The following is a 15786-nucleotide window of genomic DNA, read 5'->3' on the forward strand; positions in this document are numbered from 1 at the left end:
CAAAAAAAACCCCAAAAGCTCACCCAGGTCGAAGTTGAACATGCAGAAGGTCATGAGGAGGAAATTCCCTCATCCCAAATCCCCCAATAAAATGACTCCAAACCCCAAATCCCCAAACCCCAAAAACCCCAAATCCCAAACCCCAAAAACCCCAAAAACCCCAAAAACCCCAAAAACCCCAAAAACCCCAAAAAAACCCCAAAATCTCACCGAGATCAAAGTTGAACATGCAGAAAGTCATGAGGAAATCCCCAAATCCCTAAATCCTGAAAACCCCAAATTCCCCCCAAAACCACCTCAAATCCCAAAAACCCCAAACCCCCAAATCCCAAAAACCCCAAAAAACCCCAAAACCCCAAACAAACCCCAAAAAAACCCCAAAAGCTCACCGAGATCAAAGTTGAACATGCAGAAGGTCATGAGGAAATCCCCAAATCCCTAAATCCCCAAACCCCAAATCCCGAAACCCCAAATCCCTAAATCCCCCAATAAAATGACTCCAAACCCCAAATCCCAAAAACCCCCAAAACCCCAAAAACCCCAAAAATCCCAAAAAAACCCCAAAATCTCACCGAGGTCGAAGTTGAACATGCAGAAAGTCATGAGGAAATCCCTCAAACCCCAAACCCCCAAATCCCCCAATAAAATGACTCCAAATCTCAAATCCCAAAAATCCCAAAAAAACCCAAAAAAAACCCCAAAAAACCCAAAAACCCCAAAAGCTCACCGAGATCAAAGTTGAACATGCAGAAAGTCATGAGGAAATCCCCAAATCCCTAAATCCTGAAAACCCCAAATTCCCCCCAAAACCACCCCAAATCACAAACCCCAAAAACCCCAAAAACCCCAAAAACCCCAAAAAACCCCAAAAAACCCCAAAATCTCACCGAGGTCGAAGTTGAACATGCAGAAGGTCATGAGGAGGAATTCCCTAATCCCAAATCCTGAAATTAGTCCAAACCCCAAACCTCAAATCACAAACCTTCAAAAATCCCAAAAACCCCAAAAACCCCAAAAAACCCCAAAAAACCCCAAAATCTCACCGAGGTCGAAGTTGAACATGCAGAAGGTCATGAAGATGTCGCGGAGCAGTGAGGGAGGAGCACAGGGAGAACCCCGAGAGAGATCCCGCTCTGGGGGATATTTGGGGTTTTTGGGGTTTTTGTGGGGTTTTGGGGGGTTTTGGGGTTTTTGGGGGGTTTGGGATATTGGAGGATATTGGGGGATTTGTAGGGTTTTGGGGCATTGGGGACATTGGGGGATATTGGGGGGTTTCTAGGGTTTTGGGGTGTTTGGGGACATTTGGGACATTGTGGGGATTTGGGGACATTGGGGATTTTTTGGGTTTTTGAGGTGTTCAGGGACATTGGGGGACATTAGGGATTTGTGGGGTTTTGGTGTTTTTGGGGGGTTTTGGGGTTTTGGGGGTTTATTACTGGGGGATATTGGGGGATTTGTGAGGTTTTTGGGACGTAGGATTTGGGGATATTGGGGATTGTGGGGTTTTGGGGGTGTTTGGGGAAGATTGGGGGGGGATTTGGGGGACATTGGGGGTTTGTAGGGTTTGGGGGTTTGGGACATTGGGGGATTTGTGGAGTTTTGGGGAATTTTGGGGACATTGTGGGGTTTGTAGGGTTTTGGGGTGTTTGGGGACATTGTGGGGATTAGGGGACACTAGGGGATTTGTGGGGTTTTGGGATGTTTGGGGACATTGGGGGTTTGTGGGGTTTGTAGGGTGTTTGGGGACATTTGGGACATTATGGGTGTTTGGGGACATTGGAGGATTTGTGGGGTTTTGGGATTTTTGGGAGATTTGGGGACATTTGGGACATTATGAGGGATTTGGGGACATTAGGCGATTTGTGGGGTTTTGGGATTTTTGGGGGGTTTGGGACATTGGGGGGTTTGTAGGATTTTGGGGTGTTTGGGGACATTATGGGGATTTGGGGACATTTGGGACATTATGCGGGGACACTGGGGGATTTGCAGGGTTTTGGGGTGTTTGGGGACATTGGGAATCAGTTTGGGGTTTGTAGGGTTTTGGGGTGTTTGGGGATATTGGGGGATTTGGGGACATTGGGGACATTATGGGGATTTGGGGACATTAGGAGATTTGTGGGGTTTTGGGATGTTTGGGGACATTGTGGGGTTTGTAGGGTGTTTGGGGACATTTGGGACATTATGGGGATTTGGGGACATTAGGCGATTTGTGGGGTTTTGGGATTTTTGGGGGGTTTGGGACATTGGAGGGTTTGTAGGATTTTGGGGACATTTGGGACATTATGAGGATTTGGGGACATTAGGGGATTTGTAGGGTTTTGGGGGGTTTGTAGGGTTTTGGGGACATTTGGGACAATATGGGGATTTGGGGACATTAGGGGATTTGTGGGGTTTTGGGGGCTTTGGGGACATTGGGAATCAGTTTGGGGTCAGTTTTAGGGTCACTTTGGGGTCAGCTTTAGGGTCATTTTTTGGGTCAGTTTGGGGTCACTTTGGGGTCATTTTGGGGTCACTTTTGGGGTCTCACCCAGCTGCTCCCTGTATCCCCTCAGGACACAGTTTGGGGTCATTTTGGGGTCAATTTTGGGTCAGTTTTGAGTCAGTTTTTAGGGTAATTTTTGGGGTCAGTTTTGAGGGTGATTTTTGGGGTTTTTAGGGTCAGTTTTGGGGTCTCACCCAGCCGCTCCCTGTATCCCTTCAGCACACAGTTTGGGGTCACATTTAGGGTTAGTTTTAGGGTCAGTTTTAGGGTCAGTTTTAGGGTCTCACCCAGCTGCTCCCTATATCCTCTCAGGACACTGAGGTCAGTTTGGGGGTTTTGGGGTCATTTTTGGGGTCATTTTAGGGTCACTTTTAGGGTCTCACCCAGCTGTTCCCTATATCCACTCAGCACCCTGTTTGGGGTCATTTTTAGGGTCAGTTTGGAGTCATTTTAAGATCATTTTTAGGGTCATTTTTAGGGTCTCACCCAGCTGCTCCCTATATCCCCTCAGAACACTGCTTGGGATCATTTTTGGGGTCAGTTTTGGGGTCATTTTGGGGGTTTTGGGGTCACTTTTGGGGTCTCACCCAGCTGCTCCCTGTATCCCCTCAGGACACAGTTTGGGGTCATTTTTAGGGTCACTTTTAGGGTCAGTTTTAGGGTCAGTTTTGGGGTCAGTTTTGGGGTCAGTTTTGGGGTTTCACCCAGCTGCTCCCTATATCCCCTCAGCACACAGTTTGGGGTCAGTTTTAGGGTCACTTTTGGGGTTTTAGGGTCACTTTTGGGGTCTCACCCAGCTGTTCCCTGTATCCCCTCAGCACACAGTTTGGGGTCAATTTTAGGGTCAGTTTTGGGGTTTTTAGGGTCACTTTTGGGGTCTCACCCAGCTGCTCCCTATATCCCCTCAGGACACTGTTTGGGGTCAGTTTTAGGGTGATTTTTGGGGGTTTTAGGGTCAGTTTTAGGGTAATTTTTGGGGTCATCTTTGGGGTCAGTTTGGGGTCAGTTTTAGGGTCAGTTTTGGGGTGATTTTTGGGGTTTTAGGGTCATTTTTAGGGTCTCACCCAGCCGTTCCCTGTATCCCCTCAGCACTCTGTTCCTCCTCAGCTGCCCTGAGCTCAGCAATCGCCATTGCAGCTTCATCCGGAAATAATCGTCCCTGCAACCCCAAAAACACCCCAAATCACCCCAAAACCAGCCCTGAGTTCCCAAAAACACCCCAAATCACCCCAAAACCAGCACTGAATTCCCAAAAACACCCCAAATCACCCCAAAACTAGCCCTGAATTCCCAAAAACACCCCAAATCACCCCAAAACTAGCCCTGAATTCCCAAAAACACCCCAAATCACCCCTAAACCAGCCCTGAGTTCCCAAAAACACCCCAAATCACCCCTAAACTAGCCCTGAAATCCCAAAAACACCCCAAATCACCCCAAAACCAGCACTGAATTCCCAAAAACACCCCAAATCACCCCTAAACTAGCCCTGAATTCCCAAAAACACCCCAAATCACCCCAAAACTAGCCCTGAATTCCCAAAAACACCCCAAATCACCCCAAAACTAGCCCTGAATTCCCAAAAACACCCCAAATCACCCCTAAACCAGCCCTGAGTTCCCAAAAACACCCCAAATCACCCCAAAACTAGCCCTGAAATCCCAAAAACACCCTAAATCACCCCATAATCGTCCCTGCAACCCCAAAAACACCCCAAATCACCCCAAAACCAGCCCTGAATTCCCCAAAACACCCCAAAAACTGCTCGGGGACCCCAAAAACTGCCCTGAGTTCCCAAAAACACCCCAAAACCAGCTCTGGGATCCCAAAACCAGCCCTGAATTCCCAAAAAGACCCCAAAAATAGCTCTGGGATCCCAAAAACAGCCCTGAATTCCCCAAAACACCCCCAAATCAGCCCATAATTCCCAAAACCAGCTCTGGGACCCCAAAAACCCCAAAACCACCCCAATCCCCTTTTCACACCCCAAAACCAATCTCCCAGCACCCCAAAACCACCATTTCTCTCCCCAAAACCACCTCCCAGCACCCCAAAACCAGCTTTTCACACCCGAAAAACCCCAAAACCACCTTTTCACGCCCCAAAAAACCCAAAACCGCCATTTCTCACCCCAAAACCACCTCCCAGCACCCCAAAACCCCCATTTCTCACCCCAAAATCACCATTTCTCACCCCAAAAACCCCAAAACCACCCCAAAATCACCTCCCACCACCCCAAAAGCACTCCAAACGCCTCTTCCAGCACCCCAAAACCACCTTTTCTCACCCCAAAAATCGCTCCCACCACCCCAAAACCACCCCAAAATCAACCCAAAATCACCTCCCAGCACCCCAATCCCACCTTTTCACACCCCAAAAACCCCAAAATCCCCAAAACCACCCCAAAAACCACCCCCAAATGACCATTTCTCATCCCAAAATCACCTCCAACCATCCCAAACCACCCCAAAATCAACCCCAAATCACCTCCCACCACCCCAAAACCATCATTTCTCACCCCAAAATCACCATTTCTCACCCCAAATCCACCTCAAAAACCCTTCCCAGCACCCCAAATCGACCCTTTGGCACCCCAAAATCCTCATTTCTCACTCCAAAATCCCCATTTCTCACCCCAAAATCCCCATTTTGCACCCCAAAACTCCCATTTCCCACCCCAAAACCCCATTTCTCACACCAAATCCACCCCAAAATCCCCATTTCTGACCCGAAAATCCCCATTTCACACCCCAAATCCACCCCAAAACATCCATTTCTCAGCCCAAAATCCCCAAAATCCCAAAACCCCATTTCTCACCCCAAATCCACCCCAAAGCCCCATTTCTCACCCCAAAATCACCATTTCTGACCCCAAATCCACCCCAATCCCACCATTTCTCACCCCAAAACCCCCAAAAATCCCCGAATTCTCCCCAAATCTCACCTTTGCTCCCGCAGTCTCTCCGGTTGCTCCTCCCCCTCCGGCTCGCCCCACCCCCGCAATCCCAGCAGCCTCTGCCAGCCCTGCGGCCTCAGGGCGGGGCTCAGACCCTGGGGGCGGGGCCAGAAGGGACACGCCCAGTCAGGCCACGCCCACTCACAAAGAGACCACGCCCACATTGAGATCTGATTGCCATAAATGTGCCCATATTGAATGACGTCAGTAGCCACGCCCATAGCGGCCATAACCACGCCCCCTGTGACATCATCTGGACTAGCCCCGCCCATCACATGGCCACACCCACCAGAGCCACGCCCACCATACAAACCACGCCCACCATGAGACCACGCCCCCAAGGGGCCACAGCCACATGGCCACGCCCAGCTGAAGCCACGCCCACACTGGGAAAACCACGCCCACAGGGCAACCGTCAGGCCACGCCCCCTGGCAGGCATTGTGGCCACGCCCATAAGCTTAACCCCGCCCACTCGTATGACCACGCCCATTAAATAGCAACGCCATTACTCCTGCAGCCCCGCCCACTCTCGTGGCCACGCCCACCCGCGCCATAGCAACCTGTGTGGCCACGCCCACTTCTTAGGGGAAAACCCATTAGCCACGCCCACCTGTTTTCTCAAGCTCTATAGCCCCGCCCACTTCCGCAGCCACGCCCACCTGAGCTTATCAAGCGCGGTGGCCACGCCCACTTATTAGCAACTCTTTTGGCCACGCCCCCTCCCTTGGCCACGCCCCTCACCCCACGGAAGATTCTCTCCCGCAGCACTTCCGGGTCCAAGCTCCGCCCCTCGGGGTCCTGGCCACGCCCCCAGTCCGCTGACGTCACCGGCGGGCCACGTGGGGGGGAGGGGCGTGGCCCCAGAGACACCTGGGAGGGTGGGGCCAGTGAGGCCACGCCCACCGGGAGCCACGCCCCTTTGAGCTCCCAAAAACTTAAATCCCCCAAAATCACCCCAAATCCCGAAATTCCACCCCAAAATTCCACCCTAAACCCCCCAAATCCCCCAGAAAATCAACCCAAATCCCCCAAATCCTCCTAAATCCCCAAATTCCACCCAAAACCACCCCAAATCCCCAAAATCTGCCACTAAAACCACCCCAAATCCCCCCAAATCCCTCAATAAAACCACCCCAAATCTCCCCAAAATCATCCCAAAATCACCACAAATCCCCCCAAAATCATCCCAAAATCACCCCAAATCCCCCACATCTTACATTTAAACACATAGACCCCAAATCATATGTCCTTAAAACCCCCAAATCCCCTAAATCCCAAACACCCTAAATCCCCCAATAAAATTCCCCAAATTCCTAAACCAAATCAATCCCCCAAATCCCCCAAGGACTCACGCAGGCGATGAGCTCGAAGGGCGGCTCGGGGTCAGCGCTGGGGTCAGCGCTTGGGGACACTCGGGGTGACCCCAGCAGGCGGCTGAGACCCCCCAGGGTGACAGCGTAGGGACCTTGCAGGATGCGCTGGGGGGTGGGGAGAGTGACCCCAGTGACCCTGAGTGACCCTGAGTGACTCTAGTGACCCTGAGTGACCCTGAGTGACTCTAGTGACCCTAAAGGGACCCTAGAGTGACCCTAAAGTGACCCTAAAGGGACACTAAAGGGACCCTAAAGGGACCTTGAGTGACCCCAAAGTGACCCTGAGTGACCCTAAAGTGACCCTAAAGAGATCCCAAAGTGACCCTAAAGTGACCCTAAAGGGACCCTAAAGGGATCCTAAAGTGATCCTAAAGAGATCCTGAGTGACCCTAGTGACCCTAGTGACCCCAGAGTGACCCTATAGTGATCCCAGAGTGACCCTAAAGTGATCCTATAGAGATCCCAATGTGACCCTAAAGTGACCCTAAAGGGACCCTGAGTGACCCTAAAGTGACCCTGAGTGACCCTAAAGAGATCCCAATGTGACCCCAAAAGGACCCCAAAGTGACTCTAAAGGGGTCCTAGAGTGACCCCAAAGTGACCCTAAAGTGACCACAAAGTGACCCTAAAGTGATCCTATAGAGATCCCAAAGTGACATGAGTGACCCTGAGTGACCCTGAGTGACCCTAAAGAGATCCCAATGTGACCCCAAAAGGACCCCAAAGGGACCCCAAAGTGACTCTAAAGGGGTCCTAGAGTGACCCCAAAGTGACCCTAAAGTGATCCTAAAGAGATCCCAATGTGATCCTAAGGAGATCCCAAAGTGACCCTAAAGTGACCCCAAAGTGACCCTGAGTGACCCTAAAGTGACCCTAAAGTAACCCCAAAGTGACCCTAAAGTGACCCTAGTGACCCTATAGTGATCCCAGAGTGACCCTAAAGTGACCCCAAAGGGACCCTAAAGTGACCCTAAAGTGATCCTATAGAGATCCCAAAGTGACCCTAAAGTGACCACAAAGTGACCCTAAAGTGATCCTATAGAGATCCCAAAGTGACATGAGTGACCCTGAGTGACCCTGAGTGACCCTAAAGAGATCCCAATGTGACCCCAAAAGGACCCCAAAGGGACCCCAAAGTGACTCTAAAGGGGTCCTAGAGTGACCCCAAAGTGACCCTAAAGTGATCCTAAAGAGATCCCAATGTGATCCTAAGGAGATCCCAAAGTGACCCTAAAGTGACCCCAAAGTGACCCTGAGTGACCCTAAAGTGACCCTAAAGTAACCCCAAAGTGACCCTAAAGTGACCCTAGTGACCCTATAGTGATCCCAGAGTGACCCTAAAGTGACCCCAAAGGGACCCTAAAGTGACCCTAAAGTGATCCTATAGAGATCCCAAAGTGACCCTAAAGTGGCCCTAAAGGGACCCTGAGTGACCCCAAAGTGACCCTGAATGACCCTAGAGATCCCAAAGTGACACAAAGTGACCATAAAGTGACCCCAAAGTGACCCCAAAGTGACCCTAAAGTGACCCTAAAGTGACCCCAAAGTGACCCTAAAAAGATCCTAAAGCGACCAAACCCCAAATCCCCATTAAAATCCCACCAAAACCTCCCCAAATCCCCCAAATCCACCCCAAAAAACCTCCCCAAATCCCCCAAAACTTCCCCAAAAACACCTTCAGGACCCCCAAACCTCCCCATATCTGCCCCAAAGCACCCCAAATCCCCCAAATCCCATAAAACCACCCCAAATCCTCCCGAAACATCCCCAAATCCACCCCAAACCTACCCAAATCCCCATTAAAACCACCCCAAATGCCCCAAATCCCCCCAAATCCCATAAAGCCACCGCAAACCTCCCAAATCCCCCAAAACCACCCCAAATCCCATAAACCCCCCAAAACCAACCCAAATCCCCATTAAACCACCCCAAATCCCCCAAGTCCCCAAAACCACCAAAATCCTCCAAATCCCCCCAAATCCCATAAAACCACCCCAAATCCCCCTGAAACCCCTCAAATCCCCCAAAACCTCCCCAAATCCTATAAAACCACCCCAAAATCCCCAAGGACCCCAAAACGCCCAAATCCCCCAAAACCACCCCCAAATCCCCCAAATCTCCCCAAATCCCATAAAACCACTCCAAATCTGCCGAAAATCTCCCCAAATCCACCCCAAATCCCCCAAATCCCCATTAAAACCACCCCAAATCCCCATTAAAATCCACCAAAACCACCCCAAATCCCATAAAACCACCCCAAATTCCCCAAATCCCCCAAACCAACCCAAATCCCATAAACCTCCCCAAATCGCCCTAAACCACCCCAAGTCCCATAAAACCACCCCAAATGCCCCCAAACCACCCCGAAACCACCCAAAATCCCCCAAAAACCCCAAATCCCATAAACCACCCCAAATCCCCCTAAAATCCCCCCAAATCCCCAAAACCTCCCCAAATCCCATAAACCTCCCTAAATCCCCCTATAACCACCCAAATGTCCCCCAAAACACCCCAAAACCTTCCAAAATCCCCCCAAAACCACCCTAAACCCCAAATCCCCTAAAACCACCCCAAATCCCATAAAACCACCCCAAACCTCCCCAAATCCACCCAAAAACCACTTCAAATCCCCCAAAACCTCCCAAATCCCCATTAAAACCACCCCCAACACCCCAAATCCTATAAACCACCCCAAATCCCCCTAAACCACCCCAAACCAAATCCCCCAAATCCCCAAATCCCCAAAACAAACGACCCCAAATCCCCTCAAACCACCCCAAATCCCCAAATCTCCCCAAATCCACCCCAAATCCCCACAAAACCACCCAAAATCCCCATAAAACCACCCCAAATCCCCCAAATCCCCATTAAAACCACCCCAAATCCCTAAAACCTCCCCAAATCACCCCAAATACCATAAAACCACCCCAAACCGCCCCAAATCCACCCTAAAACCACTCCAAATCCCCCAAATCCCCCCCAAAACCACCCCAAATCCACCCAAAACCACTCCAAACCCCCCCAAATCCCCCAAATCCCCCAAATCCCACAAACCCCCCAAACCCCACTGTCCCCCGGGTTTTGGGGTCACTGACGGTGACAATTCCAGGTGACGCTGGTGGCTCTGGGGGTCCCTCGGGGGTCACCAGCAGCAGCAGCCGAGGGTCCTTGGGGCTCCTGGGGATTTGGGATTTAGGGGATTTGGGGGAAAACCCCAAAAGGTAGAGAAATCCTCTAAAAAAGGAGCCGAAAGAGTCAAAATTCCCATTAAAATGACCCCAAATTCCCAATAAAAACACGTCAAAATCCACACAAAACCACCCCAAATATCCTAAATTCCCATTAAATTACCCCAAATCCCCCAAAAAAGGAGCTGAAGGAATCAAAATTCCCATTAAAATGACACCAAATAGTCAAAATTCCCATTGAAATGACACTAAATAACAAGTAAAATCACCCAAAATCCCATAAATTACCCCAAACACCCAAAATTCCCACTAAAATTACCCCAAATACCTAAAAGTCCCATTAAAATTACCCTAATTACCCTAAACTCACACCGAATTCCCAATAAAATCACCCCAAAATCCCCATAAAACCACCCCAAATACCCAAAATCCCCATTAAAATTACCCCAAATACCCAAAATTCCCACTAAAATTACCCAAAATCCCCAAAAAAACCACCCCAAATACCCAAAATTCACATTAAAATTACCCCAAATACCCAAAATTCCCATTAAATTACCCCAAATCCCCCAAAAAAGGACCAGAAATAGTCAAAATTCCCATTAAAATGACACTAAATAACAAATAAAATCACCCCAAAATCCCATAAATTACCCCAAATCCCCAACATTCCCATTAAATTACCCCAAATCCCCCAAAAAAGGAGCTGAAAGAGTCAAAATTCCCGTTAAAATTACCCCAAATAGTCAAAATTCCCGTTAAAATTACCCCAAATTCCCAATAAAATCACCCCAAAATCCCCATAAAATCACCCCAAGTACCCAAAATTCCCGTTAAAATTACCCTAAATACCCAAAATTCCTATTAAAATTACACCAAATAACCAATAAAATCACCCCAAATCCCCATTAAAATTACCCCAAATACCCAAAATTCCCATTAAATTACCCCAAATCCCCCAAAAAAGGACCCAAAATATTCAAAATTCCCGTTAAAATTACCCCAAATTCCCAATAAAATCACCCCAAAATCCCCATAAAACCACCCCAAGTACCCAAAATTCCCATAAAAATTACCCTAAATCCCCAAAATACCGAAATTCTCCTTAAAATTACCCTAAATCTCCCAAATCCTCAAAATCCCCATAAAAACCCGAAATCCCCATTAAAATTTCTGGGATATATTTGGGGATATTTTGGGGATATTTTAGGGATATTTTTGGGACATTTTTGGGGAAATTTTGGGGACATTTTTGAGGATATTTCTGGCATATTTTGGGGATATATTTGGGACATTTTTGGGGATATTTTGGGGATATTTTTGGGATATTTTGGGGATATTTTTGGGATTTTTTTGGATATTTTTTGGATATTTTGGGGATACTTTGGGGACATTTTTGGGGATATTTTGCGGATATTTTAGGAATATTTTTGGGATATTTTGGGGATGCATTGGGGACATTTTTGGGGATATTTTGGGGGTATTTTGGGGATATATTTGGGACATTTTTGGGGATATTTTGGGAATATTTTGAGCATATTTTGAGCATATTTTGGGGATATATTGGGGACACTTTTGGGGATATTTTGGGAATATTTTGGGATATTTTGGGGATATTTTGGGAATATTTTGAGCATATTTTGAGGATATTTTGGGAATATATTGGGGACACTTTTGGGGATACTTTGGGAATATCTTTGGGATATTTTTGGGGATATTTTGGGAATATTTTGGGGATATTTTGGGGATATTTTGGGGATATTTTTGGGATATTTTGGGGATATTTTGGGGACATTTTTGGGGATATTTTATGATATTTTTTGGGCTCTCACACTGTGGTTTGGGCTCTCAGCAGCCTCAGCAGGTCCCTCATTGCTCTCCTGCTCAGGTAGAGAGGAGGAGGCCCAGGGTTTTGGGAGATTTTGGGTATTTAATGATATTTTATGATATTTTTTTGGGGTTTTTGGGTTATTTTTTTGGGGTTTTTGGGCTCTCACACTCTGGTTTGGGCTCTCAGCAGCCTCAGCAGAGCTCTCAAAGCTCTCCTGCTCAGGTACAGGGGGGGAGGCCCAGGGTTTTGGGGGATTTTGGGGATTTAATGATATTTTATGATATTTTTTTGGTGTTTTGGGATATTTTATGATATTTTTTGGGCTCTCACACTGTGGTTTGGGCTCTCAGCACTCTCATGAGGTCCCTCATTGCTCTCCTGCTCAGGTACAAGGGGGGAGGCCCAGGGTTTGGGGGGATTTTGGCGTATTTAACGATATTTTATGATATTTTTTTTGGGTTTTTGGGTTATTTTTTTGGGGTTTTTGGGCTCTCACACTCTGGTTTGGGGTCTCAGCAGCCTCATGAGGTCCCTCATTGCTCTCCTGCTCAGGTAGAAGGGGGGAGGCCCAGGGTTTCCCCCCCGGGGCAGCAGAAGCACAAACGGGGAGCTGAAGCTGCGAGGAGATCTGCGCAGAGCCCAGAGAGAGGCCAGAGGGACAGAGAAACCTGCTGACCAGCCTGGGGGGAGAGAGAAAACAGGGAGAATTGTTAAAAAAAAGTGAAAAAAATTAAAAGAAAGGAAAAAAAAGTGAAAAAAATGAAAAGAAAGGGAAAAAAATAAAAACAAATGGGAAAAAATGAAAAAAAAAAAAGAAAAAAAATGAAAAAAAGCAAAAAAAGTGGAAAAAAAAGTGAAAAAAGTGGAAAAAAGAAGTGAAACAAAGCCCAGAGAGAGGCCAGGGGGACAGAGAAACCTGCTGACCAGCCTGGGGGGAGAGAAAACAGAGAAAATTGAGATAAAATTGGGGAAAAAATGAAAATAATGAAAAAAAATGGAAAAAAAAAGAAAAAAATGGAAAAAAAATGGAAAAAAGTGAAAAAAAATGGAAAAAAATTAAAGAAAAAGTGAAAAAAAGTGAGAAAAAAGTGAAAAAAAGGGAAGAAAAGGGTAAACCCCAGAGAGAGGCCAGAGGGACAGAGAAACCTGCTGAGCAGCCTGGGGGGAGAGAAAAAACAGAGAGAATTGTTAAAAAAAATGGGGAAATATGAAAAAAATGAAAAGAAAGGAAAAAAAAGTGAAAAAAATGGAAAAAAAATGAAAAAAGTGAAAAAAAAATGGAAAAAAGGGGAAAAATGGAAAAAAAAGGGGAAAAAAGTGGGAAAAAAATGGAAAAAAGTGAAAAAAATGAAAAAAAATGAAAGAAAAAAGTGAAAAAAGTGAAAAAAAAGTGAAAAAAAGTGAAAAAAAAGTGGAAAAAAAGTGGAAAAAAAGAAGTGAAACAAAGCCCAGAGAGAGGCCAGGGGGACAGAGAAACCTGCTGACCAGCCTGGGGGGAAAAGAGAGAGAGAAAATTGAGATAAAATTGAGATAAAAATGGGGAAATAGGAAAAAAATGAAAAAAAAATGGAAAGAAAGGGGAAAGAAAGTGAAAAAAAATGAAAAAAATGAAAAAAAATGAAAACAAATGGGAAAAAAATGAGAAAAAAAAGAAAAAAAATGAAAAAAAAGCAAAAAAAGTGAAAAAAAAAGTGAAAAAAAAGTGAAAAAAAGTGAAATAAAAGTGAAAAAAAAAAAGAAAAAAGTGAAAAAAAGTGAAAAAAAAAAAAGAAACAAAGCCCAGAGAGAGGCCAGGGGGAGAGAGAAACCTGCTGAGCAGCCTGGGATAGAGAGAGAAAACAGAGAGAATTGTCAAAAAAGAAGGGGAAATATGAAAAAAAATAATATAGAGTGAAAAAAAAGTGAAAAAAGGGGGAAAAAGGGAAAAAAACTGGAAAAAAAAGTGAAAAAAATAAAAAAAAAAGAAAAAAAGTGAAAAGAAAGTGGAAAAAAGTGAAAAAAAAGTGAAAAAAAAGTGAAAAAAAAGTGAGAAAAAGTGGAAAAAAGTGAATTAAAATGAAAAATGAAAAAAAAGTGAAAAAAAATGAAAAAAAAGTGAATAAAAGGGGAAGAAAAGGGAAACCCCAGAGAGCTGTCAGGGGGAGAGAGAAACCTGCTGAGCAGCCTGGGGGGAAAAACAGGGAGAATTGTTAAAAAAAAAATGAAAAAAATGAAAAAAATGGGAAAAAAATGAAAAAAAAAGTGAAAAAAAAGAAAAAAAATGAAAGAAAAAGTGAAAAAAAGTGAAAAAAAAGTGAAAAAAAGTGAGTAAAATGGGGGAGAAAAAGAAGAAAAAATGAAAAAAATGAAAAGAAAGGGGGAGATGGAAACCTGCTGAGCAGCCTGGGGAGAGAGAGAAAAAACAGAGAGAAAATTGAGATAAAAAAATGGAGAAAAAATGAAAAAAATGAAAAAAAATGGAAAGAAAGGGGAAAAAAATGGGAAAAAAATGAAAAAAAAATGGAAAAAAGTGGAAAAAAAGTGGAAGAAAGTGAATAAAAGTAAAAAAATGGGAAAGGAGAAAAATGAAAAAAAAAAAGAAAAAATGAAAAAAAATTTAAAAAGAAGGCAGAAAAATAAAAAAGGGAAGAAAATGGAAAAAAGGGAAGGAAAAAGGAAAGAAAAGTGAAAAAAGGGAAAAATTAAAAAAGGGAAGAAAAGTGAAAGAAAAGGGAAGAAAAATAAAAAGGGGAAGAAAAGGAGAAAAAAATGAAAAAACATGGAAAAAAGTGAAAAAAGGGAAGAAAAGGGGAAAAAAAGGGAAAAAAATGGAAAAAAAAATGAAAAAAAAACCGAAAAAAGGGAAAAAAATGAAAAAATAGGGAAAAAGTGAAGCAAAAAAAGTGGAAAAAAAGTGAAAAAAACTGAAGAAAAGTGACAAAAACTAAAACAAACAAAAAAATCAACCCAAAAGTCCCCAAAACATGTAAAAAATGAACAAAAAAATCCTAGGAAATAAAAAAATCTAAAAAAAAAACCAAACTCAAAGAAATACAAACCCAAAAACCACAAAAAAAAAATCCCAAAGACACCAAATATAAAAAAAACTACAAACCTCCCAAAAGTAACAAAAACAAACATACAAGGAAAAACCTCAAAAAACCCCAAAACTTAAAAAAACCCAAAAAAACCCCAAAAAAACCAACCCAAAAATCCCCCAAAACCTCAAAAAACCCCAAAAAACCCCCAAAATCCAAAAACCCCAAAACCAAAAAACCCTAAAAAACCCAAACCCTGAAATCGCCCACCCCCAAAATCTCAAAAAACCCCAAAACTCCCAAAACCCAAAACCCCCAAAACCCCGTCCCAAAACCTGAAACCCCAAACCTCCCAGAAACCTCAAAAGAAACCCCAAACCCCCAAAAAACCCTAAAAAAAACCGAAAAACCCCTAAACCCCCCCAAAAAAACCCAAAACCCCCCAAAAAACCCTAAAAATCCCAAAACTTCAAACCCCCTGAAACTTAACTCCCCCAAAACCTCAAAACCCCAAACCCAAACCCCAAACCAAAAAATCCCCAAAAAGCTAGAAAACCCCCAAAACCCAAAACCCCAAACCCCATGGAAATCCTAAATCCCCAAAAACCCCAAAACCCCTAAAACCAAAAAACCCCAAAAAAACCAAACCCCCAAACCCTCAAATCCCCAAACCCCAAAAACCCCAAAACCCTCAAAACCTCAAAAACCCAAACCACAAAAACCCCAAACCCCAAAAACCTCAAAAACCCAAACCACAAAATCCCCAAACCACAAAAACCCTAAAAACCCCAAACCCCAAAAACCCAAAACCCAAACATCCTAAACCCCACAAACCCCAGAAACCCAAAACCCCAAAACCCCAAAGACCCTAAACCCCAAACCCCCAAAACCCCAAAAACCCTAAAAACCCCAAACCCCCAAAACCCCAAAAACCCCCAAA

The 15786-nt window shown here is 45.2% G+C and overlaps 1 protein-coding gene across 1 annotated transcript; it reads right to left on the reverse strand.

Annotated features, from left to right (window-relative positions):
- Window positions 1–984: 984 nt before the first annotated feature.
- Window positions 985–11901, reverse strand: LOC146422949 (TBC1 domain family member 17-like). The gene is made up of 7 exons (XM_085045403.1): window positions 11831–11901; window positions 9906–9987; window positions 6790–6915; window positions 6179–6307; window positions 5425–5531; window positions 3547–3641; window positions 985–1133 (listed from the first exon to the last, which is right to left on the reverse strand). Exons 1-7 carry the CDS (start codon window positions 11869–11871, stop codon window positions 985–987), a joined length of 729 nt encoding a protein of 242 aa, XP_084901529.1. The 5' UTR covers window positions 11872–11901.
- Window positions 11902–15786: the final 3885 nt, after the last annotated feature.

This window comes from Lichenostomus cassidix, unplaced genomic scaffold, assembly GCF_008360975.1.
Source record: "Lichenostomus cassidix isolate B80296 unplaced genomic scaffold, HeHo_3.0 HiC_scaffold_38, whole genome shotgun sequence".
Lineage (NCBI taxonomy): Eukaryota > Metazoa > Chordata > Aves > Passeriformes > Meliphagidae > Lichenostomus > Lichenostomus cassidix.